We start from the raw sequence: 27,734 nt of genomic DNA on the forward strand, positions 1-27,734 counted from the left end.
GATAGAGAAACAATAGCACACCCTCAACATTACATTTTTAGTAGTGCAAATATTATTAAATTGGTGCTAAACCCTCTGGACCAATTGAATAGAGCTAATGCTCATTCATCAACATGCCCCTCCAATGCCACCTTAAATGGCTTTCACACTAGAAGAAACTTGGGATCTAAGGAACCTAATCCTCCATAATAGAGAATAATAGTCTATTTAGATTGAAGGGGAATAGAGTAAAGTAAAGTAGAGTAAATTTTCCTAAAATTAGCTTATTTTTTGTCAACTCAACTCTACTCTCCCCCTCAATCTAAATGGGCCCTAAGTTCTAAACCTTGTCAAGACTATAAACAACTTGGAGGTTACAGTGAATGAACTTGTAGAGGCTAGTGATTCCAAGGATAAGATGAGATGCACTTCTACAAGAAAAATGCCATGACTTATTGTGCAGCTTCCCATAACCAAGTTGTGGTATGTAATTACTCTTCCCTCCCTCCTCTTGTTTGGGATACTTGAAAGTTTGGATATTGATCTTTTGTCGGTTGAATTAAAGTTATTTTTTATCGAAGGAAAAAAAATAAGTAACAAGTTCACATAAATTTTACTAAGGTTAACAACCCTTCTCATAATTTTAATAACATTAACAACATTAGAATTGTAGCCTTTTACTTTTTGTATATTTTGCCTTATTTGGGATTTCTTCCCTCCTTTTTCTTTGTCGAGCAAATAGAGTATCCAAGTCTTTTCCTAAAACCTTGACTGAACTAGGCACAATCTCTATGCGTATTTGCGTTTGCTTAAGAACAAATGAGATCGTTGAATCTTTGCTCCAATGACATGAGACTCAAATAAGAAATCCAGTCGATGTTCAGCTGAGCTTTTATAACAATGAGTAGATGACAGATTATTGATTAATACAACATCACTTTAAAGCACAAGAAGTATGGACCACTAAAACAGAGTCAAACGTAGAATACATATTGCTTTGAACTATTATTTTGAATGTATAACGTGAAAATGCCCGAAAACTTTGCCTTCTATTTGTTCTAAAAATGCAACATATTATTTCCCAAAACCAAAAAAGGGAAAACAAAATCAACTCTAGAATTCCGTAGTGTCTAAAACAGTAGTTATTCCATTTTGGGAAAAAAAGGAAACTAAAAATCAGAATTTTCAGCACACGTTAACATGAAATGAACCACACCACATCTTCCATTCAGTTGCTCAGTATGCTACACTTTGACCAGATTCTGAGGAGGACAATTCCTGATAATGTCTTTGTCGCAATTTAAGTAATCTCAATTCCTATGCTGACTAAGTCCTTGTCTTCCACCATCATATTAGCCAAGTTCCATTCTTTTGGCAGATCACAGAATAGGCATGTCTAATGCTTGCAACACATCCTTGAACTCAAAATCATGTGTTTCTTTGTTGAACCGTTCAACCAGCTTGTACCTCACATCATTCAAATAAAAAGATTGGGTCGTTTCCAACAGCCATTTTGCCTCTGTGTCACTAATCTTGCTTGTGAACACAACATCACCACGGATCAGCACCAAGTCCTTGCTTTCTGCAAATTCATTGTAATAAGATACAGTAAAGTAAGGAGCTGATTGAGTTCCTCTTGCCTTGTAATCTTCAAGACCAGTGAAAAGTACGTGCGGCATCTGCACTGCAAGAAAAGTTCAAATAAGCATTTTAACCATAGCAAATACACTGAAGATCATCTTTATTACTGATAATAAGTTGTGGTGAGCTGTAAAAAGTTCATTACATGAAAAAGCACATCTATAGCTGTGGATGACTCATATGCTGCTCCCTGTCCCATATTGAAATATTGCTTTTGTAAGAGTGTAAAAACATATAACATTCTTAAAAATCTTTTGAAAGCACTAGCTAAAATAGCCTTTTACAAGATATTAAATGTATTGTTTCAAATAGTACTCCTACCAGGTTAACAAAACCCTAACAGGTTACCATAACCCTAACAGGTTACTTGAAATAGATTTTCTAGAACAAAATTGTAAAAAGAGAATAAAGAACTGGGGCTCAACCATTTCAGGAGATAGACCAATCTACTTTGGGAAAGAACTTTTGAAACAGGATAGTAATGTTGAACAGTCTTGTCAATTTAAATTTTTATTCTTTAATTGAATTAATTAGAAACATATCTCAGGGTATACATTAGAATACTAGTAAGGCAGTTGAAAAGTCTTGTCAATTGAAGACCTGAATAACAGGGCACTAGGCAATTGCAACAGGCACTTGCAGTACTCATTAGTACAAAGAAGATGAATTAGTTATTATGGAAAGCCTACTAAGGACTTCAATAATTTTAAGTATAAAGAAAAGGGTAAATTCAGTCCAATAGGATTCCTCCAAGAAGGAGAATACCAAGTCAAATATAAACTTCATTTAGCAGTTTAATATATGTTGCTTACAGAATGGAATGTTTTCTTCAATTCTTATTTATGTATTATGCCAAGAGCCTTTTGGCTCAATTGGTTGGCACCTCCTGATGTCTATGACATCCACGGCTTAAACCCCCCCTCCCCCAACTATCAAATTATCAAAAAAAATCTTATTTATGTATTATAATTTTTCCTTAATCCCAAATCCCTATCAGAATATTAGTGTGCATACAACATTATCAAAAAAATATCTTATTTATGTATTATACTTTTTCCTTAATGCCTAATCCCTATCAAGATATTAGTGTGCATACAACAGCAATATTAGGAGAAGAATGAATTGACCATCAAAAATTGTAGATTTTATTCCATTGGTTACTATAGAATGATGTAAACCCTCAAATAGATGCTTTGTATTTTTGAGTGATTCAAAGTAGATGGTTGAGTATATGCCCATTACATTGATTCCAAAATCTATTGTACTTCCTTCTATATAACAATTTTAATTATTATTCTTTGAAATAGTATATAACAATTTTTATTAATAGAAAAAGACTGTCTCCAAAACTATTTGTGTTATGACATATCAACTGTAAATTGAAACACATTCAGCTCAAGCTTTAATAGATAATGCTTTTGTTTTGTTCTGCAACACAGACCTTGCCAATGCATTTTTCTCCTTCAAACGTTCAATTGCATACGCTTCAGCTAATGTGTAGAAAACATCAAAAGAAGAGAATAGATACTTCTAATATATTAATGATCATAAAAAAATACAAGCTTGTTTGAGTTTGGTGGCAGCCTCTATTTGGGTTTGCACACTCGCACGTGTTACAGCTCCTGGTCAAATGTATACATGATTTGCTAGCAAATAAATACTATTACATTTCATAACTAAATAGACCAGTAGATTAGTAATTTGCACCAGTATTAAGGTAAAGGAAAATCTAATGATGTGATTAATTATCTTAATTAATATCCAGGGTTATTTTTTATAAGAATTTCCAGGATTATATTACTCCACCAACAATGCTAAATGAAATTAGCTCAGCACATATACAAAGCTTAATAAAAACAGCATGTGTGATATAAAGCCAATAGTTAAAAACCAAACCTTGAGCAAACATTGTTGTGTAACCACTTCCTCTCCACAAAGGAATAACAAAATATCGGCTGCAAAAAAAGACAGAAGTATGGATAGCAAAATATGGAGAGAAGATATGCATACAGTACAAACATCAACATCTTTTTTCTTTTTTCTTTTTTTTTTCCCCCAATAAGTATTTAATAAAAGGTGCAAAGGGAAACAAGCATCATCTAAATGAATTACCAATCAGCTGCTCTTTGCTCCAACAAGTAATAAAGCTTTGCTTTCATAGATGCACCAATATGGCCTCTTCCCAAGTGATACTGACAAACATAACACCTCCAAAAAATAACTAAATATATACATAAGGAAAAAAAAAAAAAAAACAAAAACAAAAAAACAAAACCTATCTATAAGCTATGGTCCTAGAGTTCTAAGTCACTATAATTTTGGTTCAAAATAGCAAAGGAAAATTCAATTCACTCATAAAGATTCTAGTTTCCATAGAAACCTTAACCTTCTCAAATATAGTCCCGGGCTACAGATTCTCTAAACAATCATTGTACAAAAGAACTCCTCATATGCTAATTAGTTGTCCAAGGAAATTAAGCTCATTCCATAAAACACATTCTAAAGTTTCGCCAACAAATTTAGAAAGGCCATAAACTTGGAATGGATCATGAAAATACACTTCATTTGGCAAATGTTGACCACAATGTGGTTATGCTCACATGAAAGCAACAAGAATTGAAGAACCTTCTATAAAAGGCCTTTCCTCTCACAAGAAGCAAAACATTTCTTGGGGTTTCACAAAATGCATATTATTATGACCAAAAATAAGCACCAATGACATATACCAGAGGAAATTTGTTATCTTCAGTACCTGAAGATAATATACCTGGATAATAACCAGCTCATGGTTTCCATACCATCCACTATTTTCAATACCTCCTCATTGCAAAGCATCATTTCATAAATAACAGCTTAAATGGTAGCCTTCCAATTGATATGTGCTATCATGTTCCATTTCTACAATGCCTTTACCTTTCTTTCAACAAGTTAGCTGGACAGATTCCTTCCCATTTATACAAAGGCAGGAAGCTTCAAATTCTATCGCTTGTCTTCAAATATGTTTACAGAAGGCATACCAAGAGAAATTGGCAACATTACCATGCTTGAGACTTGAGAGGTTGTCCCTCGGCCTAAATAGTTTCAAAGGTATAGTTTAAGGATAAATAATTTGGGGATTTGGGAACATAGCTATGTTTGAGGGGTAGTTGGAATGTGACAATCCTACTCATATTTTGTTTTCCCATCAAAATAGTACTAAAAATTAACCTATGTTGCATCTTCTAAATTGTTCCATTTTAATTCTTTATGTCTAATGTTTAGCTACTCTAAAGGTGAAATTCCTGAAGAGATTGGGAACCTACTCAATTAGGAGATATTGTGATTACAAAATAATGAACTAACAGTAGTTTTACCTTCTTCCATCTTCAACATATCTTCTCTGGAATATCTAATTCTCAGAAACAATGATCTATATGGTAGTCTCCCAACAGATATATGTTACCATCCTTCTGTACTTGAGGTACTTTATCTCACCAACAATAAATTTTCTGGAACCATTCCTATAAAAATCAGGAATTGCACTTCGCTACAAAAGTTGGACCTTGGTGAAAACAACTTGACAAGTAACATTTCAAATTTCTTTTGTTAAGAGATCATATAATATCATGTTAAATTGGAAGATCTCTTGATATGTTTATAACAAGTCATTCAGCCAAAAAAAAAAAGTTTATAACAAGTCAGTTTATAATTGAGGATAATGCGCACATTCAACCTGCACCAATTATATGATTGTACCTGTAGGTAGTCTTGGGGCAATATGAGCCAAGATTGAGCCATTCAAGTAAAATGTTATCAGGCAGATTTATGAACCTCTGTTTTTGGATGATAACCACTTTGGCAGGTAATATGCCAGAAGGGAAATTGGATTTCTTTCCAATTTAAGCAACTTGAAATTGAGCAACAACAAACTTACAGGCTCCATTCCTCCGACCCTCTTTAGCATTTCAACAACGGAGTCCATTTCACTGGTATCAAATCGCCTTTTGGTCAGTCTTCCTACAGATATAGGCATTTCACTTCCCAATCTTAGAGAAGCATATTTAGGAGAAAATAAAGCTTGGTGGAAATCTTCAAAGTTCTATCACAAATAATTCAAAAGTTACCATTCCAGATATTAGGAGGCAACTTATTCACTGGTTATGTACCAAAGAACTTTGGTAATTAGGGACAACTCCAATTGCTCAAGTTGGGGTATAATAACTTGACTAATGAACCTTTTCCAGAATCTAGCTTTATTGATTCTCTGGTGCTTTACCCAAATTTTCTCATTAAACAAACCGCGGTACCAGCCTCTACCATGTTCATTATTCTTCCATTTCAATAGCTAAAAACTTAAAATTGCAGCTTTAAAGGAAAAAAAAAAAAAAAATCTTCAAAATTCGTTTATCTTTTCCAATGTTTCCTAACCAACCAAATAGATCTATGACAATTTAACCTCAAGTCCCTAAAAAATAAAATTTCCATCTACTTTCACAAACTTTCACGCGAACCAAATAGAAACAGAGTGTAACAAACAAACAAAAAAAATCAGCTTCAAGATTCTAAGCAACCAAACAGGCTATCAGCTAAGTACAAATAAATTACATTTACTTTCCCACACTTTCTCTGTAACCAAACAGAAACAGAAATAAGCTCTGATAATAATCACATTCCTTTTGCAAGCAAGGTCAGCAAATATGCATGCAAATAAACATACACCTATAGTACCTAAATTGATAGTAAATTTCATCAGCCAAGAATTCATCTCAAATTCAATTCGTTTTCACTTCTACAATTCCAAAAAGCTAGTCAATCACACAAAGCAAGCGATCAAAGAAATTCATGCAATAAACCAAAAAAACCCATTTAAAAAAAAAAAAATACAAGAAAATCACATAAACTAAGATTCATAATAGGCAGAATAGAATAAGAAATTGGGAGTTTTTGTGAGAGACATTACATCATCCCAGGCGGAAGCAATATCCTCAGGTGAGCGATCCTTCACTCTCTGAATATCCATAATAGAGTCCAACGGCTTGTGCTGTAATGGCGAGAACCCAGTGGCAAAGCTTGAAGTTCTACAAAAACCGAGCGAACCCCATCTCAGGAAATCGCCAGGGATCACTCTCTGTTGCAGTTTTTGAAGATTTGATTGCGAAGACAAGGCGGTGAATGAGTGTTTTGGGACAACATAGGCTGAGCAAACATGGTTCAGTGTCTTTGAAATTCTTGATGACAAACGTTGCAGCATTTTGTCAAAATGTAAAAGAGACAAACAGGGTTTAGTTATATATCACAAAATGACGTCGTTTTGAGTGTTTAAAAAAAGAAAGAAAAAAAACTGATATAAAACGACGTCGTTAGATTTAAGATTAATTTTAATGACTCGTTCAAAACGGCGTCGTTTTATCCCAAGTTAAACTGCTCTCTCTCTCTCTCATAACAAGTAACCTCCGCTCTCTCCTTAGCCTCTGCCGCCCACTGCCGCTTGAAGCCACCGTCCTCAACCGCTCACTGCAACCGTATTTGAGTTGTGTGGGTTTCGTTTGTATTTTTCAATGTGGCTCTGTATCTACTGGTAAGCATGGGTTGGTTTAGTTTTGTTAAGAAATTGTTGGAGATTTTTTTTTTTTTTTTAAGTTCCGAGTTGGTCTAATTAAAATGCGATGAATTGTTTGATGAAATGCCTCTATGAGCTATGTATTTTTAACGCATGATAACTTCTTGGTTGATAGTGGTGATAACTTTTTAACTAGTTTAACATAAGATGTTTGCTTTGTGTATAGCTACATTGATTTCAAAGTTTTTCCTGTTGGTAGATTTGTATCAATGCCTAGTCTGTGATGAAAGAAGACTGCCTAGTGCTAATTATGTAATTGATTCCTTTTGTTTCCATAGAACATAGAACAGGCAGAACCTTTTTTTTTTCATGTCTAATAAGCATTTTGATGGCTTTGCTTAACAGAATAGCTTTGAAATATATTTGTAATGTTGAGTAGATAATATCAATTCATCTCAATCCAACATCCTCTTTTTCTCTTCTTTAGTAGTTCTTTCATAGTTTTTCTCCCTTATATTAATCGCAATGTGTGGGATGCTTATGCCAACGTATGGTCCCAAATTATGACTTTTTTTTTTTTCTGCTTAAATTATGATGGGGTATTCTTTGTATTTGCAATTTTGGAACTGGTTGGTATGTTTTTTGGGTTATGTTATACTACCTAGGTTGGTTTTATTTTCCTCTTGTTATACAATTAAGGGAGTGACATTGGCCATTGCACTGGGGCATTGAATTTTTCTGATTATATTTTTACATATTGTGGTAATATCCGTGAATTTAAAATTCAGTTGCTTTGTTTGCTGGGTTTCTCAATTTGTTTATTTGCTTTGATGTGTACTATTCTGATTGTAGTGGTTGTGAAGGCAGTCAAAAACATTGTAGCTGTAAAATTTAAAATACGAAATTTGGTTACTGATGTGTTAGTCTAAGTTTTTATGAAACTGAATTTCTGTGAATTCCTTGCCTGACTAACAATGTTGAAAATGCAAGTTCTGCAAAAAGTAGATTTCAAATGTAAATAATTTAAGAGGTTACAATGTGCTGGCCTTTCAGTTTGATAATTATAGGGTATGTTTAGAAGGCCTAACAACTATTTGCAAAGTGCAAACAAGTTCTGAAACTGTTAGAATTTTTTGTTAAACTGTGGTCTTTTGTGAGAACAATATTTATTGAGATTTGCTATTATAAATTAGTAGATTTCAATAGTTTTGTTTCAATTGTGCTAACTCACTACTTGTCTTTTTTTTATAGAAAATTTCAAAAGCATGTTCTTATAAAAACAAAGTTATTGACAATTGGGAGGTCATTAAGATCTTGTTTGGACCTATTGTTCCTTTTACCTGTTGTTTTGGCCTTAACTTACACAGTACTATTGTTTTGTGTAAACGATTAAATTCTAAATGTTTTATTTTAATATATTCACATCTTGCAGCTTCTTGTCAATTTTCTTGTAGTTGAATATTGCTAGTAGCTTTTGCTTTGATGTAATTGGCTTTGTAATTGGGCAGCCTTTTATTTCCATAAAATCCAATCATTTCTAAGGGGAAAATTTTTTTAAAAAAAAAGAGAAGAATTTGCTGTTTTTCACTTCTGCATATGCATTTGGTTTATAGTCATGATGCAAGGGTCCATTGCGATCATATCTTATTAATTTTTGGATGTATCAGTTTGAAGAAATATCACTTTCTGACGATTTAATCTATGCCTTCAACAATTTGAGTCCTGTTAACTATACTTTTGGACTATATATTTTATTGAGCTGATTTAATTATATAATAGTACAAATCATACTTATATATATATATATATATATATATATATAAACAATATTGCAAGAATTATTATACTTTGGGTTCTTTCTTAAGTCTTAAGTCAAATAAGAGGAACTAAGTTTGGTTAAACTTAGTTTACTTGCTTAAGTTTGTGTTTTTATTTTTAATTTGTACCCTTTTTCCTATTGTCATGTTTATCAGATACACATACACCTCTACTATGTCATGGGTGCTAGCAATGACAAGCATGGGAATTATCATGGCTTCGGGTTATTAGAGTGCTATGAATATCTTAGCATCAACAATCAGAAGTGTGTTGTACTTGGAGATTTGAGAATTGTAACTCTTTTTTAGGGATTGAATACCTTACTTTGTATGTTTTGATTTCGTCAGATTGATGTGTAAATATGTAAATGTAGCAAAACATGTTGTACCTTTGGTTCTCTAATTAATTTCTAACACATGATTACATTGATCAATATAATACAAATAATGTTAATATTCAATGTAATACAGATATAATTTGTCCTCTCCATTGATAGTGATTACAATGGATACAGTTTGCAGATAAATGTTAATTGATATACCTAGACTAATCTCATGGATGCTATGATGATATGCAAGTTTTGATCAAGTGTGTGAGTGACGATATGTTAATTTGCATCTTTTAGAGGGATTGGTAGGGTTTAAGGGTATTTCTTGATTTAATAAATAAATAAAATCATTATAATGTGGAAAATTGTTAGACCTCGAAAGTGACGTGACAAAGTATTATAAGGTCAACTAATAATCAAACATTTTTAGTTTTTTTAGATTACTAATCACTAACTTGTGTGATGCACTGAATGTGATGCATTCAATAGTTAGCGATTATATATTTTCAATGTTATAGTTAGTTAAAAATGAATGAAATTCAATATTTAGTTCAAAAATGTTACTAAAATTAAAATGTAGAAAGTTCAAGAAAAATAATAATTGGGAAAATTATTTTATTGATGTTAAATCCAAATCCAAATTTAGGTATTCAAACAACGGAATTTCAAATCTTTCATTGTACAAAAAGGCCCAAACAAGGAATTTAAAAATTAATGGATTTTGTAAGTAAGGGTGTCCACGGGTCAGTCTGGGTTGGGTTTGTGCCCAACTCGGAACTGACCCGCTCACATCGGGTGGGAGGTTGAACGACCCACTGTCGATTGCGGACAACCTCGAGTCGAGTCGGATCGGTCTCCAGTGGACAAAGGTCGGGTCAGTCGAAGTCAGAGTGAGTTTCAACCTCTAGATCTTCGCCGAATCTCGCCTTCACTGGATTTGTTGATTTTTCTTTGGATTTGTGTGATAACCATGGGATCGAAGCAAAAAACACCACCTCAAGCCCAAATTTAAGCGAAAACTTCCATCTCATCGCCGGATCTTCACTAGATCTGTTGATTTTTCTTCAGATTTGTGTGACAACCATGGGATCGAAGCAAAAACCACCACCTCAAGGCCAAATTTGAGCGAAAAATTCCATCTCATCACTGGATCTAACCAAAAACTACCAAATCTTCATCGGATCTAGGTAGATCTGGCCTTCTTTCACAGGTTTTGTCGGTCGGATTGGGTTCATCGGGTTTTGGAGAAGAAAACCCATCATCCAACCCGCCTAAGTTGGTTTTTGGTGGCAAAGACCCACTGCCAACCGTCACCAGCGTCAGGTTGGCCTGAGTGGTTTAGGCGGGTGGGTCGGTTTTCGATTTCTGGTGGAATGCCCTATTTGTAAGTTTCGTAGTCCTTTTGTATTAGATTTTACAATGAATTTGTAGAGGTGTGAACTTTAGTCCAAATACCAAGCATAGATGGGAATTTTAACTAGTGAGATAAATTATACAACGTTGGTAATTTTAACAAGTTTGATCCTCGGGTAAGTTTCCGAGGACAAAGTTCATATCTCTTATCTGTGTACACTTCGAGCATTAAAGACAAGCTTATTTCTACCAAATTTTCTCATCACATTAATAAGGGAGGTTATAGCTTAAATAGGGTTTCTTAATACATCCTAAGCTTCCATGTGTAGGGCGGTTAGGTAGACTAATTAGATATTTCTGTACATTTAGCTTGCTGAAAGGTAATAGTGATCTTGCTAACTGGAGAAGCACTATTCAAGGGTCTTATCATCATTAATGTGGCCAAAGCATCAAGTAAAGGGCATTTAATGCGGTGATGAGGTGTTTTGGAGTAGGGAGCTCTCCCCTTGTGTCAACTTTTTCTCCTCCTATCCCGATGTCCTGCTTTCTCTTTAAATTTTCAAAGTAGATACTGTCTGACCCCGTGACTTTTTCCGCAGTAGCTGTGAACAGTAAAAAGAGGAGGTAGAGGGATGGAAAAAAGAGAGAGAGAGAGAGAGAGAGAGAGAAGGAAAAAAAAATAAAATAAAATAAACAACAACAACAACAACAACAACAACAACAAAGAAACATAAGTGGTAGGAAAATAGAGGCATGTATCAATAAATTACTTATTTCTCTCCCTCTCGACAGACCCACTATCTGAGAGATTGAGGATTGAAGTTACTGACGTTGGGGATCGGTTCCCTTCTTGGTTTTCCATTTTTTTAGAAGCTAGGCTTACTTTAATGGCAAACAAGTTTTTCTTTCATGCTTGCTGGGTGAATAGTTTACAGTTATTAAACTGTCTATTATAGTGTTATTTTACTGTTGCATTATCATGCCGTAACTTTATCAAGCCATTTTCCTTTATTTAAGTGTTAATGTTATTTGTTTAGTATTTTAGTTATTTTGTCATATTGTATTCCTATTATAATATATGTAATAGTTGTTTCTGCTGTAGGCACGTTGTACACTCAATACCTCCGCCAGGATACGTCCATATCGGAATGGCTCAACTTGTGTACAAACTAGCCTAAAGTGAGTTTCATTTAGGCCAGCCCCAACTTTCTTACCTCAAATCTATGGGTCGTAGTGCAGCAGGAGAGACCCAAGCCCAACAACACAAAAGGCCCATCACACAGATATACTAAATACAAAAAGAAAATATTCTTTGCTGATCCTAGCACGTAAAAGATTTTTTTTGACAAAAATTAAATTAAAATTTTGAGTTTGAATATAAACAAAATAATACTATTTAAGTCCACGAAATTGGGCTTCAAAAAAAAAAAAGTCCACGAAATTGAGAAATGTTAATGATTTATTTAAATTTTTTAAGGCTTTCCGACCAAAGAACAATGATGACAACGTATATTCGAAGTTGTCAGCTAAAAATCCGAATAATAAGATGCTTGTCTCTCACTTCTAGAGATTGTAGTACTTAAAATTATTGGTTTTATTTTTTACAATTAATTTAATGTACTAAACATTTAAACCATCTCTACCATGTGAGACTTTTTTTTTTTTGGATGAAAATATACCATGTGAAACTTATTATTAAGGAGACTTCCTAAGTGTGATTGAAGCTCTACACTCGCCGCCCTATTTCTAATCTTCGTACTTGCTATCTGTACTTGCTTCTCTTAACTCCCTAACTTATTGGGATTTTTGCTTTACAAATAGAGACAATAATTATTTAGTCCACGATCTTGCTTGTTAAGCTTAGCTGCTTATTGTAAGTAGGATTGACCCCTCTCTTCTTAATTGGATTTCTCACTCAAATACAAGAGAGTAGATATAGTTTTGGGCCGCCTATTTTGCTTTGATTAATATTATCGTTACTCGTCAACAAAATATGAGGATAGGGAAAAGAAAAAAAAAAAGATTATTCTTAGTGTGCATTTGGATGGATTTATTTTTATTTTATTTCGAGGGTAGAGTTTATTTTGTTTTGTGTGTATAAATATAGCTACAGCTTAAAAAATGAGATACTTTGAAAATCTATAATTTTTGTAAGAATAAAAATCATCTCAACCAATACTTCTATAGATTCAATTATGGTGTTCACATTTGTTTATTTTGGATTTTCCCCCAGATAAGTATAGAGAAGTCATAGAAAGTACAACAACAATTCAAGTCAAGAGTAAAATCAAATTAGTTCCATTATCTACGTACAATTCACAAGCATTCATGGTCATTGTTCAAATTTCTAGAAATATTATATTGACAGTTATTTTGTTCATATGCTTGACAATGAGCAAATTTCCTATAAGAACTTTACAGTTTACACACTAGTCTTTCGAATAGAAATCTTACAGCTTAGAATAGAATGGATTCTAAAAGAATACTAGTAAAAAAAATATAAAGATGCCTTTCCCTTATTGTGCTGAAAAATATAGTCTAATTCTTAATAAAAATTAATTTTGGGTACAAGTTCTGACATACTAGTTTTTGATGTCCAAGATCACTGGGGTAACCTTCGCCCTTAATACTTCGCAGTCAAAAAATAAGAACATCTACCACGTAAACGATTGGATCCTGTCTCCTCTAAATTCCAAGAACTAACATGAAATTGTTGGCTTTCTAAAAAATTTGAAAGAGTAATTAACTAATAATTATCTTTTGGAAAATTTGAAAGAGCAATGTCCCTTTTGGTCAAAAAATACGCTAATTAAATTCACGTTGAAATACTCCAAAAGGTTGATTTGACCCCTTGTTATAACCTCAACCTAATATTGGAATTCTAGAATAACATCTTTTATCTCTTCACAGCATAAATATTTACATTATAAATCTTATTAGAACTGTCATTTTCATCAAAAGCTTGCCATTTAGTTTTTAATGAAGCAAGTAGTAGGGGAAAACCATTCATAATTTTGGTACCAAAAATAAAACAGCCAATTCAGTAGCATAGGCTGCAATAAGGGCTCATTATCATTAATTATGCGAAAGAAATGAATATCAATCTTGAAATATTAAATAATTTTTCACTCTAATTCAACAAGAGAAAGGAAGCTTATTGAATACACAATGGAGAAATGGGTGAAGCTTAGCAGAATAGCCTGAGAGATATAGGCCACTGGACCGCATGAAACCTTGTAATTGATCTAGATTCTAGACATTTAAAAAACCTTTTTTTTCTTTCTTTTTTTGGTATTGTCTCTGATTGCATGACATTGTCCTTGATGCTAAAAAAAAAGATATCATTTGTATGCATTTTTTATTATTTATACTAGTCTCAAACTTACGTGATACGCGGAAAAATTTGATATAATTATATTTTATTAGATAATTATTAAATTAATATATTATATTCTATATTTTTTTTTAAGTCAATATGTGTTATTTGAAATTATGTTTTAAATTAGAAGTTTTTTTTAGTGTAACATAATATATTTTGTAATTGGGAATTATATATAGTGAGATATGTATGAAAACATAATACAATAAAATAAGTTTTCTTTTATTTTATAGTATGAGAATTATTAGACCAAGTTGTAATCATGTATACTTTGTTAATTATTATATAGATATATGCGAATAATTCTTATAGATCTCTTTCTTTCTTTGACTATTCTTTTTAATTGTCTCTTTACCTCCTTTTTTTTTTTAATTTTTTATTATCAAGTTTAGGATTTAACCCCAATTATTTATTTATTATATAATGATTTATCAAGTCTAGAATTATTGATTTTTATTTTTTTATTTTTAATCTAAATGTAGCATTGAACACTTTTTTTTTTTTGAGATATTTAACAATTGTTAACTATTTGGTGTATCGCATGAGTTAGCGACTAGTATAATATAAGTTTGGGTTGTGGGAGAAAAAAATTTCTATTATAACAATGTTCTTTTTCTTAGACTTCAAATCCTACATGAAGCAAAATTCTCCAAATAGCCAAGAAAACAAATACATCTTCAATATTGTTCTCTTGCTGCCAAAATCCTAGTGGCTCCACTATTGCTATAACTATCTTCATCAACGGTAACCAATCTTTTTGTTATATTTCTCTATTATGAAGTCATATATTCTTTTGTTTTATTTCAATAATTTCTAATTGAATCATCTAATTTATTATTATTATTTTTGGACTTTTGGAAATTTTAGCATATGATTCTTTGATTTCTCACCTTTTTTTTTTTTGGGGGGGGGGGGGGGCGTGGGGCAAAAACTGAAACTGTCTAACAAATTTTAGCAACTATAGCCACAAATTATTCTTTTGAAGGTAACTCATCTTTCTCTATTTTTTTTTGTTGTGTAATCACACATATTTTGTTTTGTTTCAATAATTTTTAGGCTCTAAATATTCAGATTCTTTAATTTTTTTGGCCTTTTGAAAGTTTTAACAATTAAATTTTTGGGTTCTTTTTTTCCATAACTGGATTTGTGAACTATATAGCCATGGATTAGTCTTTTGAGGGTAGTCATATCTTTCTCACATTTTTCAGTTATGTAATCAAATATTTTCATTTTGCTTTAATAATTTCTACTTTGAATCTTATACATGATACATTATACATTTATGAAAAGTTTTCCTATGCATTGTATGGGTTAACGGCTAGTTATCGTCTCTATATATTACTAGCCTCTGAGCACGCGCTCACACGCGTGCTCAAAGACTCTTCTATTTTTTTGGTAAAAGTTAATAATTTGTATCCGTTATAAATTAAGATTACTACATTTTTCAATTGCAGTCATCTGACACAAGTGAAAGTATCAATAGATGATGTATTTGCCAAAGTGATGGGTAAGGAGCGCAAAGGTCACATTTGTGGGGTAGGATTTGGTCCAACCCCAAGTGGTCAAAGTAGCAAGACTGCTCTCACGCAGGGGCGGAGCCAGGAATTTTTGTTTGGGGGTGCCAAGTTGCAACACTAATATATTTATCAAGACAACCCCATACACACACATAAATACACATGCTTTTTTTTATTATATACACAAACTTTTTTATTTGATAAGTTATATATATACACACACCCAACAAAAAAAGAGTTTAATATTTTCAATCAAAATTATGTTTGATGGCTATCTTTCATAAAATTAATAAAATACATTTTCACAATTTTCATAGTGAAATTCTTAAAAAGTTTCATTTTCTATAAAAATTATCAAATTTTATACTAATGTAAGTAAAATTATTCAATTGAACTAATGTAATTTTCAAAAACAAGAATGATCCAAAACTTAGAGGAACAAATTAGGCTCCAAACATATTTAAAACTATTTTGGTTTGACCCATTATGTGGCAACTAAAGAGACATTTCATGTGTAGTTTTAGTGACAATAATTTTTAATGAGTCAATGACTTGTTAATCGCCACATAACAGGTTGAAAAAGATAAATTCAAATATGTTTGGTGCCAAAATTTTTCAAATATTTAACGGATATAAAAGCACATTTTACAATAAAAAATAGAATTGCGAAAAATAAAGTTGTCTCTATAACTATTAGACCAGTTATTTTTTTTAAAGCATCATTGGACTAATTCAAATACTTAGGGGGGCCAACTCTTATTTTTGTAGACTAAATTCTGAAAACATTAAAATAATTATATATATATATATATATTTAAAAAAATTTCAAAATTTTGGGGGGGCCAAAACCCTTCAACATGGCTCCGCCCATGCTCTCACGGACAGTGAAATACAATCAACTCAAGCAAGGGACAATGAAGTTGCACAATTGAAGGATTCCTTGGCTACTATGGAGGAGAAACTAGCAGGTTTTGACGAAATGAAGGAAAAAGTTAGTCAATTCGAAGAAATGGAGCAAAGAATGGCTTGCATGCTTCAACAAATGCAACAAATTTCTACACAATGCAATTAGGTATGATAAATGACTTTTAGAATGTCAATTTTAAAATGGCTTTTAGAGGTTTAAAACATAAGAAACATGTCTTCATTTAACTTGTTCCCATTTTTTGCCTTGGTAATATTTTCTTGTCATTATATTCCATTTATACGCACTTATTGAGTAATTATACTTTGTATGTAGGATGTTCCTCTGATCCAACAATCTCCAGCTCTCCCCAAATCATCAGCCGCATCTCATCAACCAAGCAGCTCATAAGTTTTATCTTGGTGTTCGTGGAATTTTTGTGTACAAAGAACTATGGAAGTACAACCTCACTTTTTGCAAGTGTTGAAGGATATTTTTAAACACTTTGGAACTTTGATTATAGTATTAGATTAATTTGAGCGGTTGTTTTATTCAAAGGACCACATCTTTTTTTGTTAATCTTAAGATGGTGGTTATAGAAAATGTTATGTATTTGATAATATATTTCTATATTAATATTACGTTAGTTTTAAGAAATTTGTGGTGTTGTTAATTAGTTACATTTGTGGCAATGTGTTAGTAGAGATAAAACTATTACAGGTCTGTGAACCATTTATTTATTAGCAAACAGTGGTTTTAAAACCCACTAGGAAAAAAAAAAAAAAAAAAAAAAAAAAAACACCTATAGTGGCAGTCAAAAAGCGCCACTAAAGGTGCACATTTTATGTTTTAAATGAATCTATATAGCAGCGCTTATTTCCCGCTGCTACAAGTGCAATTAGTTTGTTTTGATTGATTGCCTATATCGGTGCCATCTGCCTGCTGCTAAAGGTAGATACCAATAGCGGCGGCGGACATGACCCACCACTGTAGTACACCGCAAAATACCAGAACTATTGCGGTTGGCCAATAGAATTGTAAGGTTGAATTTAATCAACCATGTGTTAACTTTATTCCGTGACAAATTTACTTGTAATACAGCACTTAGAAACCTTGTATTTAGGTGGGAATCATGTAAGAGTAGTATGTGAGAGAGTGTGAAGAAATGCTCAAGACTGTGCAGTGAAGCAGGGACTCATGGCTAAATCTCGCGGGAGGCTCGCGGCTTGCAAGTCGCCAAAAGTTGCACACGCGCAGAGCATGCAAGGGAGCTGAACAGTCATGCCAGCTGGAGCACTACAGGACAAAAATCCAGACTGGCTATTCAGTTAGCTCGCGGCTTGAACTCGCAACTCAGTCAAGTCGCGAGGTCAAGTCGCCAGCTAATCCTATTTTGGAAAATCTGACTCTTCGCATTCCATTCTCACACCAGTATAAATACCCCTCATTCCCACAAAATATGTGTGGCTATTCAGAAAGAAAAACCCTAAGAGAGATTTCTTCAAAACACCCACCCAATTAGAGAGAGCTACTCATTCTTAGAGAGAAATTTTTGTAGTCTCTTCTCATTCCCTCTCTTATTGTCATACCTATTGAGAAGAGATTTCTATCCAAATACTACCCACATCTATTTAAAGTGTTGAGTGTCTTTGGAGTTTTAGGAAGCATTGGAAGATGCCAAGGATGGCGGATGCTATGGATTATAGCGGAATCCGGTAAGCTAGAAAAGAAAAAGGTTTGGCACAACCTCATTGAAGTAAGAAACTTGGAGGGCTTAGGTACATCGAGTAGATTAGACTTGGAGGGTCTATTGCTGTTTATGTATCCCAACTACATTTTCTAGTAGATTATTGACAGCTTGGAGGGCAGTGGAGAGGTTTTACGCCGAGGGCTTCAGTTTCCTCTTCGATAACACATCGTGTGTTGTCCTTATGTTTGCATCTCTCTTCCCTTAATCTTTGCCTTTTATTTTCTGCTGTGTATGTGATTTTAATTGGCTTAGATTGTTTACCAATTATGTTTATAGCTTGTGTTCATTTTCCGCACACTTGTTGTTTGTCATAAAACTTGAATTGGTTATTTTGTAATTGGGGGTCTAAACGTTCAAGGGTATTTTATACACATATTGAACTTTCAAGAATGCCGCAATAGATCTGATGTACAACAGCGGGCCAAAAACGCACCGCAAGAGGCGACATATAGAGGCAGTTTTCGCACCCGCCGCAATAGCTCACTTTTCTTGTAGTGTAACTATGTATATAAATTTAGCAATATAGCTATCACAATATATATGGTTCCATGAAAGAGAAGTATGTGTATGTATATAAATTTAGCTATAACAATAAATATGGTTACATGAAAGATAAATATTGCATGATTGGTCATGTAAGAATTATTTTTGTAATTTACTTATTATTGAAAAGATACTAAATTCTATAATGACTTGGTATAATTTTTTTGGTTTACACCCTCCAATCAAGGAGAAATTATTAGATCGATTAGGAGGATTGCTGACGTGGTTCTTCTTGACCTCCCAACTAATAAAATGCTCTTATTTATGCGAATGTAATATCACTTGGTAATTTTTATTTTTGTATTCCTTGTGCTAATTGGGAAGTTCACTTCCACATTTATATAAATGACATTATCTCATTGGTTGAGAGGACTACATTAGAGGTCCTCCTGGTGAACCTAATAATTTCTCCAAATTAGGATATCCTACACTATCATCTATATATCTCTAAAGGTTGAAGTGTAATATTTATTGTTATTACGCTTCCGTTAAGTCGCCTCATTCACTACATCGTTGGTTACATTATTATTCTTTTTCATATTTATTTTTCACCTTTAATTTATTTTACAGTATTAAATATATATAAATATATTGGCTTTACAAATTCATCTTAGGCGGTTTTAACTTTACATATATATATATATATATCGCACTTTTTTTTTTCATTTTTAGTTGGATTTTTTTTTTCTTGCATCTCTACCTTAGATTGATTAATATTTGTGTTCTTTAGAATTCTATTTTTGGTTGTTTATTACTGAAAAATGAAATTAATTAAGAATCAAAATTTAATTTTTTTTTAAATGTCTATAAAAAGGTATTCACAATTCTTACTTAATCTGGGGTGTCAATTCGGGTTAGCATGTCGGGTTTGTGTCATGTCAAGGTAGGGGTATTTGACTAAATGACTCAACTCGAACCCAACTCATTTAATAATTGTGTTATGATCCTTCAATCCTAATCTGATCTGTTAATAAGGTGAGTTGACTTAACCCAATCCAATTAACATGCTTAATAAACGGGTCGGGTTGGGTTGACATGAATGTAACACAATCCATTTCAACATGCATTAATATTAAATATAACATCCATTAAGACTTTTTTTTTTTTTTTTGACATCTCAAAAGTAGTGCATACACTTCAAGTCTTCAACCCATATTTAAAATAATATAGTTCAACAAAAATATAACATCTATCTAGAAATAAGTTCTTTACACCCCAAAAGAAGTGCATACACTTCAACCTAAATTCAAAACGACATAGTTCAACAAAAATATAATATCCTCAGGGTTTGTAAAGTTTCAATTTCCAATTATATCCTTTGTAAGTTTTTATAATTACTCACTTTTCTTTTTAAATTTAAAATATAGGTTGGATGTAAAAGGTATTTAACAAATCTAAAATAAAATGAATATTTATTTGTTATAAGAGTTAAATGGGCTGTGTTTTAAATGGGTCATTTCTGGTTGACACAAATAAATTGACGTGTCAAATATGTTTATTGTGGGTTATGCGGGTTGACCCGTTTATAACACGTTTCTTATCGTGTCGCTTTCGAGTTGACCCGTTTATGACCCAAACCCGTTAAGGCTCAACTTTAACCCGCAAAAACCCGTATCGGATTCATATCGTGTTTACAGGTTAGGTCGAACATTGGCACCCCTACTTAATCATTGATGGTAGAAAAGATACAACTTGACAACTGTCCCATATGAGGATCTCCTGCTAGAGGTTTGTTCCCCCATTATCTTATTATTGACTAATTCAAATATGTTCCTTGACGCAAGTTTTTTTTTTTTTTTTTTTTTTTTTTTTTAATTATTGGGGAAAAATCATATTATAATATGTCCATATTTTTTGTTGTTGTCAAGTTTTAGTTTATTTGGAAAACAACATGAATATTTAGACAATATGATGAAAAATAGTTAGTGCATTTGAAGAAGGTAGTCTTTGTGCAGTTTCCTTTCATTGTTTGTAAATTTTTTTTTTCCTTTAAAGCATTTACGAATATTTTATATTGTTCTTCATCTTGCTTATATCATTAGTGCATTCTTTGAGATTTTTAAGAAAACAAATTCAATTTTGAGTTTAAAATTATTTATCTATATATTCACTTTATACATGTTGAATTAAATGTTAGATTAGATTATGGCAGTATTAATACAATACTTCATCTTTCTTTCTTTTTTTCTTTTTTTTTTTTTTTTTTTTTTTTTTTTTAATTCTCTACTATTTTCTCCTTAGGAGTAGCAACTTATTTTTATTGCATTACTTCAAAGTTTTCTTTAAAATTTTGAATTTTGATTATGTGGTGGATATTTGGCTTGATTGATCACATCACACTTGATATGTTTTATATATAAGAGAGAATAAGTTTGATTTTGATTTGAGTTTTATTCTGCCCTTTCTTTTTGATTTTGAATTGTAATTTTTTTGAGTTTTATTAATTTTTTAGATACGTTTCTAGGTGTTTTTGATTGTACGGTAGAAAAAATTGGGTTTGAAAAAGTTTGTTTAAAACTAAAAGAATCATTTCCAAATATTATATACTTTTTAATGATAGACAAAATATTATAAATAACTTTTATTAAAAATTTAATATTTTCACTAGCTTACCTTTTGAATTCATAGGAAAAATTGTATTATATTCATTCTGGTTGTACAACAAAAATTATATATATTACATTTGTGATTTTCCCTATAATAAATGAAAATATGATTATAAAATACATTACTATTTATTATTAGTCTAAATTGTGAAAAAAAAAAATTTAATGAGATTACCCTAAAAATATAATCACGTGCAATGTGCGGGTCCACGGCTAGTATTACTAAAACATAAATACACTTAATGACACATTATAACATCTCAATAAATTAACACATATTCAGATTTTAAGTAAAAAATGTTGATGTGATGTCATTATGTGTGATATGATGTATTGAGTTTTAAGTAAAATGTTGATGTGGTAATTTTTTAAATTACAAGTTTTTGTAGTATAAAATTATACATAAAATATAAGCTTATAGATCATATAGTAAATAATATATAATTGACACAAAATTTGACATATGTATTAAAAGCGTAAAAAACATGCAATTCCACAATTTATTGCTTGCAATCATTGTCCCATTGCTGCAAATCTAATACTTCAAATAGTGTAGTCTGAGAATCAGTGGATGTTCTTTTCTTCCTACCCAGTACTGACTAGGCTGTGGATGATCAATGGTCTGATCTATTTGTGAGAGAGTATCCTGCAGAATGGGCCTTTGTTCCTTTTCTACCGCATAATGGGCCTTCACTCTTTTTCTGCTATTAAACGAAAACTTCAAAGCCCAAAGCTCATAGAAGTCTTCTTGAGATTTATTTTATTTTAATATTTATTTAAAAAAAAAAAAAAAAGGAAAAGGAGCTCAATTAGTGATTACTTATGGATATTTTCACGTTATGACTGTAAGAGAGACTCCAAGACCTGAAATCAACTCATAAACAGTTTAAGGGTGAGTGGGTTTTGTGTGAGAGAACGGAGGATGAGATGTTAATTATTTATGGGTTGCTGTGAAAAGCGCTTTTTTTTTTTTGTTGAGAAACGCTAAGGGCTTGGGGTTGCTGCTATTTGGGCCTGGTTCTGTTTTGGGTCGGGTCTAGACGCAAGAAAAATCAAAAGGGTGGTGAACCCGACGTGAATCGAACACGCAACCTTCTGATCTGGAGTCAGACGCGCTACCATTGCGCCACGGATCCAATTGTTAACAAGATGTCCTATTAATTTTATATTTAACCAAATGTTAGATTTATCAATTTATATGTGCAATTAAACCGCTTTTTCTAGGCAATTTACTGAGCCAATTTTAATAAAATAATTTCCAACTTTTTATAAACTATTGTTTCTTTTACTACTTTCCAATAATGTAAGTAGGACCTATTTATTTTTTTTAACGATTGCCCTAAAAATATCAATTAATGTACTCCTAATTAAGTAGTACAGTTACCCATTGAAGGGTGTTGGTACCCAATTCTAACCAACATGCTATCAACAAGAATGATTTACTTCCGATTTCCACCTTCTAATCAAAAGGGCAATGGAGAAAAAAAAATCTATATAAACCAAATTTTGAGGACATATTTCGCTTGTCCTTAGACCATGTTGACGACCCATTGTTGATCTTTTATACCTATAAATTTAGAGATGCCTTTTGTCCTCCCCAGTCTAACTCCCACATGGCTTGTGAACTCCGCCACAAAATCGGCCAACCCTTCCTATTAATAGAGGTCATGGGCAATACTAAATATTGATTGAATTCTTTCAACTTGATTGACCATTGCTTGTGATGACAAACTACATTTGAATTATATTGGGATTTTTTGATTGGTTGGTCATTCAATGGCTCGAAAGTATTTTTGTACCTTTCGCTTTGCTTTCATGAGCGAAAAGGAGAGATTCTCGATCCCACAATATCATTCTTGTACTCCCCTCAAGGCTTTTTTGGTGAAGTATACTAACTTTTGTATCTCTTGCTCTTCCTAAACCAGGGCTAAGCTTATTGCAAATGGGAATGAAACCAAGTAGAGGTGTAGTTCTTCACTTGGCTAGGTTGGATTAAATAGGAGAGGTGGATTTTGAGTTCTTCAAATGATTCTATTTGACTATAAATATCTAGCATTAGGGTGATAAATGCTAATTAAATGCATGCCATGATTTTCTCCTTGACTTTTCAATAATCTTTTTGACAAGTGTTGTTTCTTTATTGTAAAATTGTGATTTACAATTATGTTTTATGTTGGTTTTATTCCATGACAAAAAGTATTGTAATTGCAATAATTTATTTCCTTGTATTTTGTGAGATTTTATTGTATTGGGTTTAGTATTGAGTTGGTGAAGAATCAAGTATGCAATGAAGATCAGTGCAATTTTGCCACTAGCTTGCAAGAAGTTCGCGAGTAAAGGTTCCCGTGAAAAGGTCACGTGAGAAGCACATGCTGAAAGCTAAAGAGTCAAGTATCAGGTTGCATTTCATGAGTACTTCGCGAGAAAAGGCCATCTCGCAAGGTACCCGTGAAACTCTCTGTCTGGAAGATTTTAAGTGTGACTCTCTTACCCTTCACCCATGCTGTATATACTTTCATTACCCACAAAAGTAAAGGAAACTATTCAGAGAGAAAACCCTAGATAGGTTTCTACAATACAACACACTCATCTTTTAGAGAGAGAGCTACTCATCCTTAGTAAGAAATTATTGTAGCCTCTTCTCATTCCCTCTCCCATTATCATACATTGAGCGGAGATTTGTATCCAAACATAACCCACACCTATTTAGAGTGTAGTGAGTATTTTGGAGTATGGGAAGTTTTGGGGATTTGCCAAAAGAAGCCAGTGAGGCTTGGTGGATGCAATCGTGCATATTGCGGGATCCGAAAAACTAGAGAAGACAATATTTCGAGAAGTCTGTTGGTAGCAGGAGCTTGGAGAGCTCAAATACATGGAGTAGGCTAGGCTTGGAGGGTCTTTTGTTATTCGTGTACTCCAACTTTATTCTCTAGTGGATTGATTTCGACTTGGAGGGTTATGGAGAGGTTTTTTGCCGAGTTCTTCAATTTCTTCTTTGATAACACATTTTAGTGTTATCTTGTGCTTGCATCTCTCTTCCCTACTCTTTATGCTTTCATTTTATTGTTGATAATGAATGAATATGGCTTAGGGTAGTGTTATTGGTTCATTGCGCTTATTTACTCTTGTTCCACACTTTGTTTAAGTTAGAGTAAAAGAAATCTAGCCATAATTTTTAATTGGGGGTCTAAACAAGTTCTTGTGCTTTAGCACAAATCTGAGCTTTCACTTATAAATGCATGATTTGATGTGATTTGATTTGATTGCTAATTAATTAGATTGAAAATATTTGATTTGCTTTAATTGATTTGACTTGTTTTATTTTCCTTTCCATTTATACTATGAATGAATTGCCATGTTGCGTGTTAGATGCATATTAGGATAGACTTAGTTTATGTATATGTATAGAATAAGCATAGAATAACCTATTACAAAACTCTTTGATGGAATTAGGATTTACAACATAATGATTGGAGGCCAGCCTACGGGTCAAGTAGGGTTGAGTGCTTAACATCTTTCCATCCCCATACCTAAATTCGAACATGTGCTCTGATAAGATCAGTCCTTCACAAAAGGTTGCTATGCATATGGTTCTTAAACCTAATTTAAGTAGCGACTCCATTTTTACCCTTCGTTTGGTCCACTCAACCGAGGCATACTTCCTATGAGGAAACTACTTATCTCGAGCTCATGCGCCCATAAGGTTGGATAACAATTAACTACTGATTTTAAGTTTTAGAAAGTGTGTCTTTTAATAGTACAAAAGACTTCTTAATTTTCTCTAAGACTTTTATTTACCTTATTAGGTTCATATTAGAATTAAAGAGTAGATGAGAGAAGAGAGAGTGAGTGAATTAGATTTTGGTATGAAAAAAGGAAAGGAAAGGGAGTAGTTTGAATATTTTGCATTTATTACATTAGACAAAAGGAAACAAACATTATTGCAAATATACATGATCAAAGTAGACAAAATAGATACGGAAAGCAAATAAAACATGGCATTAAAGGCAAATAAGACTAAAAATGAATTAAACATGGTTTCTGCCAAGATTGGCGTATGCCATAAGAAGAATGTGTATGCATCCTTCTTCCAACATACACATCTAGGCTTCAAGCCAGATTCCTAGAAAAAAGACCAAAAGATGAACCCTAGCCATCCATAAAAAGCGTACGTGCGTGTGTGGATGTGTACACGTTTTAGGAAATGCGTACACACCCTGAGGTAGATTAGGGTTCTAACATGTTTTCAACAAAACATAAGAAATAGATATAAAATAAAATAAAAAAACATAGAACAGATTATTATGCACAAAACAATAAATTAAAGCATTAAAAACAACATGAAAAAATAAAGGAAACAAAAATCGAGGCAGAGAGTAAGGATCATGGGAAATATGGCTAAAGATCAATCTAGTCCTCACCATTTTCTGTCCTTCTAGCCTAGAAAACTTTTACATTTAAGTTTTGGGAGATATTTTTGTAGATTTTCTGTAAGGAAAAATTGTTTGACCTTTTTGGTTGATGAAAATAGGGGTATTTATAGGAGAAATGAGGGTCTAGGGTTTAATGGTACGTTTGGGTAGCCAATTGATCAAGCTGATTGCTCTAGAATCTCACCAAAATGGAAATGGAGTGATTTGAAATTTTCTATGTAAAAGGTGTGTACGTCAAACCTCGAATAAATTAGGTCAAAAATGGGTTTTTTGGGGCTTGGGGTTGGACTGTATTGGGCCACTTTTAGGGTTTATATCCCTATTGGATTCCACACACAATACTGATCATTTTGGTAGAAAAAGATTGTCTTGTCATTGGGGGGTTTGGGTATAGGTCAAAACAAAATGAGGCGTCTACACATGGGCATATATAAGAGAGAAAAGAAAATACCCTTTATTTTTGTTTGAACACCCTTTTTCTTGCTGTGCAAGTGCTACACCTTGTCGTAGCACGACTTTCTTGAATTGCACAAAGATGTTCATGATTGATGAGTTTTAGTGGTGAAATGATTAATTATACTTTCTTCTTAGGAAATTTTTGTCATTCCGATCAATATAAGTGGTATAGATATGAGTAAGAATGATTAACTCATAAACTCTAATTATATAATGAGCCACAAAGCTCAATATTTTCAATTGTGAATGAATATGCTTATCCAAACTACAAAAGGTACACAACATGAAACAATGTTTCATTGGCCAACCAAGGTACACAAGTACCAGTATACACAAAAACACATTGTTTTTGTATTTTTCAAAATTTCCCTTTTCTTTTCTTTTTTTCTAATTTTTTTTTCTTGAAATCAATAAAAGAAGTTAAATAAAAAAAAAAAAAAAAAAAAAAAAACCATCAACAACAGCAACAACAACGCACACAAGGTGATGACCACTCGAAGACTAAAAGGATACAACTTAATTGGTACAATTGTGATATAATTTACCCAATTTTGTAAAGTTCACGTTCCAAAAGAACTAACATATTCATGTGTAATATATTCTTGGTAAATGAATTGTGATATAATTATGCTTTATGTGTAATATATGCTTTATACCAAGGATACAACTTAGGACTTTACATAGTTGTGATATAATTTATTTAACCCCAGAACCTACTCTCTCCTCTAAAGACATCTCACGCAATAGTTGGTACCAATTTAGGGATTGATGCAACAAAGGATACAATTAGGGCTATCCATGGGTCAGGTCGAGTTGGGTTGTTCCAGACCAGACTCGACCCAAAATTTTTGGGTAGATTAAAACAAATCCCAAAACCGACCTAAAATTCTTATCAAATTGACCGGTTTAGGTCTTTTTGGGTTTCGAGTTATACCCGTCGGTTTTAGGTTTTGACACCGGGGTTGAGATTTGGCTGGATTTGTCAAGATTTGGCCGATATCTGGCTGGATTTGTCAAGATCTCACTGGATCTTGAAGAATTAGGACTAGATCTCGACAGATCTCGACGAAATCTTGCTGAATCTGGTCTGAATCTTAATGGACTAAGGATAAGAGAGAGATACCGTCGGTTAGTTCGATTTTCGTCAGGTTTTGAAACCTAAAACCGCCACTCGACCCGCACCCCTCGGGTTCTAACGTCAAAGACCCGCCACTGATCGTGAGTTGCTCTGAACAGGTTGGCCATGGTTCAAGCGGTGCTAGATTAGTTAGTTTCGACGGGTTATCGGTTCACTTGGATAGCCCTAGATACAACTCAATCAAAACCAGCCTAAGAGCACTATCTCGAGATGTAAAAAGCCTAACCCTCAGGCAATGACCACTCGAAGACTCAAGAAAAGCTCCAAGACGAGAAAAAAAGAAGGAAACAGAAGGAAAAATATGCCTAATCTTAGAATAATCTACCATCAATGCATAAACAAAGAAACAA

At 32.9% G+C, this 27,734-nt stretch overlaps 1 protein-coding gene and 1 non-coding gene across 2 annotated transcripts; both read right to left on the reverse strand.

The window, feature by feature from the left end:
* Positions 1 to 953: 953 nt before the first annotated feature.
* On the reverse strand, positions 954 to 6,861 carry LOC115987431. The gene is made up of 4 exons (XM_031110971.1): positions 6,560 to 6,861; positions 3,733 to 3,812; positions 3,517 to 3,575; positions 954 to 1,663 (listed from the first exon to the last, which is right to left on the reverse strand). The coding sequence occupies exons 1-4, from the start codon at positions 6,848 to 6,850 to the stop codon at positions 1,359 to 1,361; spliced, it is 735 nt and encodes a 244-aa protein (XP_030966831.1). The 5' UTR covers positions 6,851 to 6,861; the 3' UTR covers positions 954 to 1,358.
* A 15,560-nt stretch (positions 6,862 to 22,421) lies between these two features.
* TRNAW-CCA lies at positions 22,422 to 22,493 on the reverse strand. The gene has a single exon. It is a non-coding gene; the product is annotated as a tRNA-Trp (tRNA).
* Between the last annotated feature and the right edge of the window lie 5,241 nt (positions 22,494 to 27,734).

The sequence above is a fragment of the Quercus lobata genome, chromosome 4 (genome assembly GCF_001633185.2).
Source record: "Quercus lobata isolate SW786 chromosome 4, ValleyOak3.0 Primary Assembly, whole genome shotgun sequence".
NCBI lineage: Eukaryota > Viridiplantae > Streptophyta > Magnoliopsida > Fagales > Fagaceae > Quercus > Quercus lobata.

Bases quoted from the DNA above. Each gene is read 5' to 3' on its own strand.
- LOC115987431 (XM_031110971.1), bottom strand. From the start codon at position 6,850: ATGCTGCAACGTTTGTCATCAAGAATTTCAAAGACACTGAACCATGTT. The intron at 3,576-3,732 runs GTAATTCATTTA...CTTTTTTTGCAG, and splicing joins GAGCAAAGAGCAGCTGATTG to CCGATATTTTGTTATTCCTT. The intron at 1,664-3,516 runs GTTTGGTTTTTA...CTTTTCTTGCAG, and splicing joins CACAACAATGTTTGCTCAAG to TGCAGATGCCGCACGTACTT.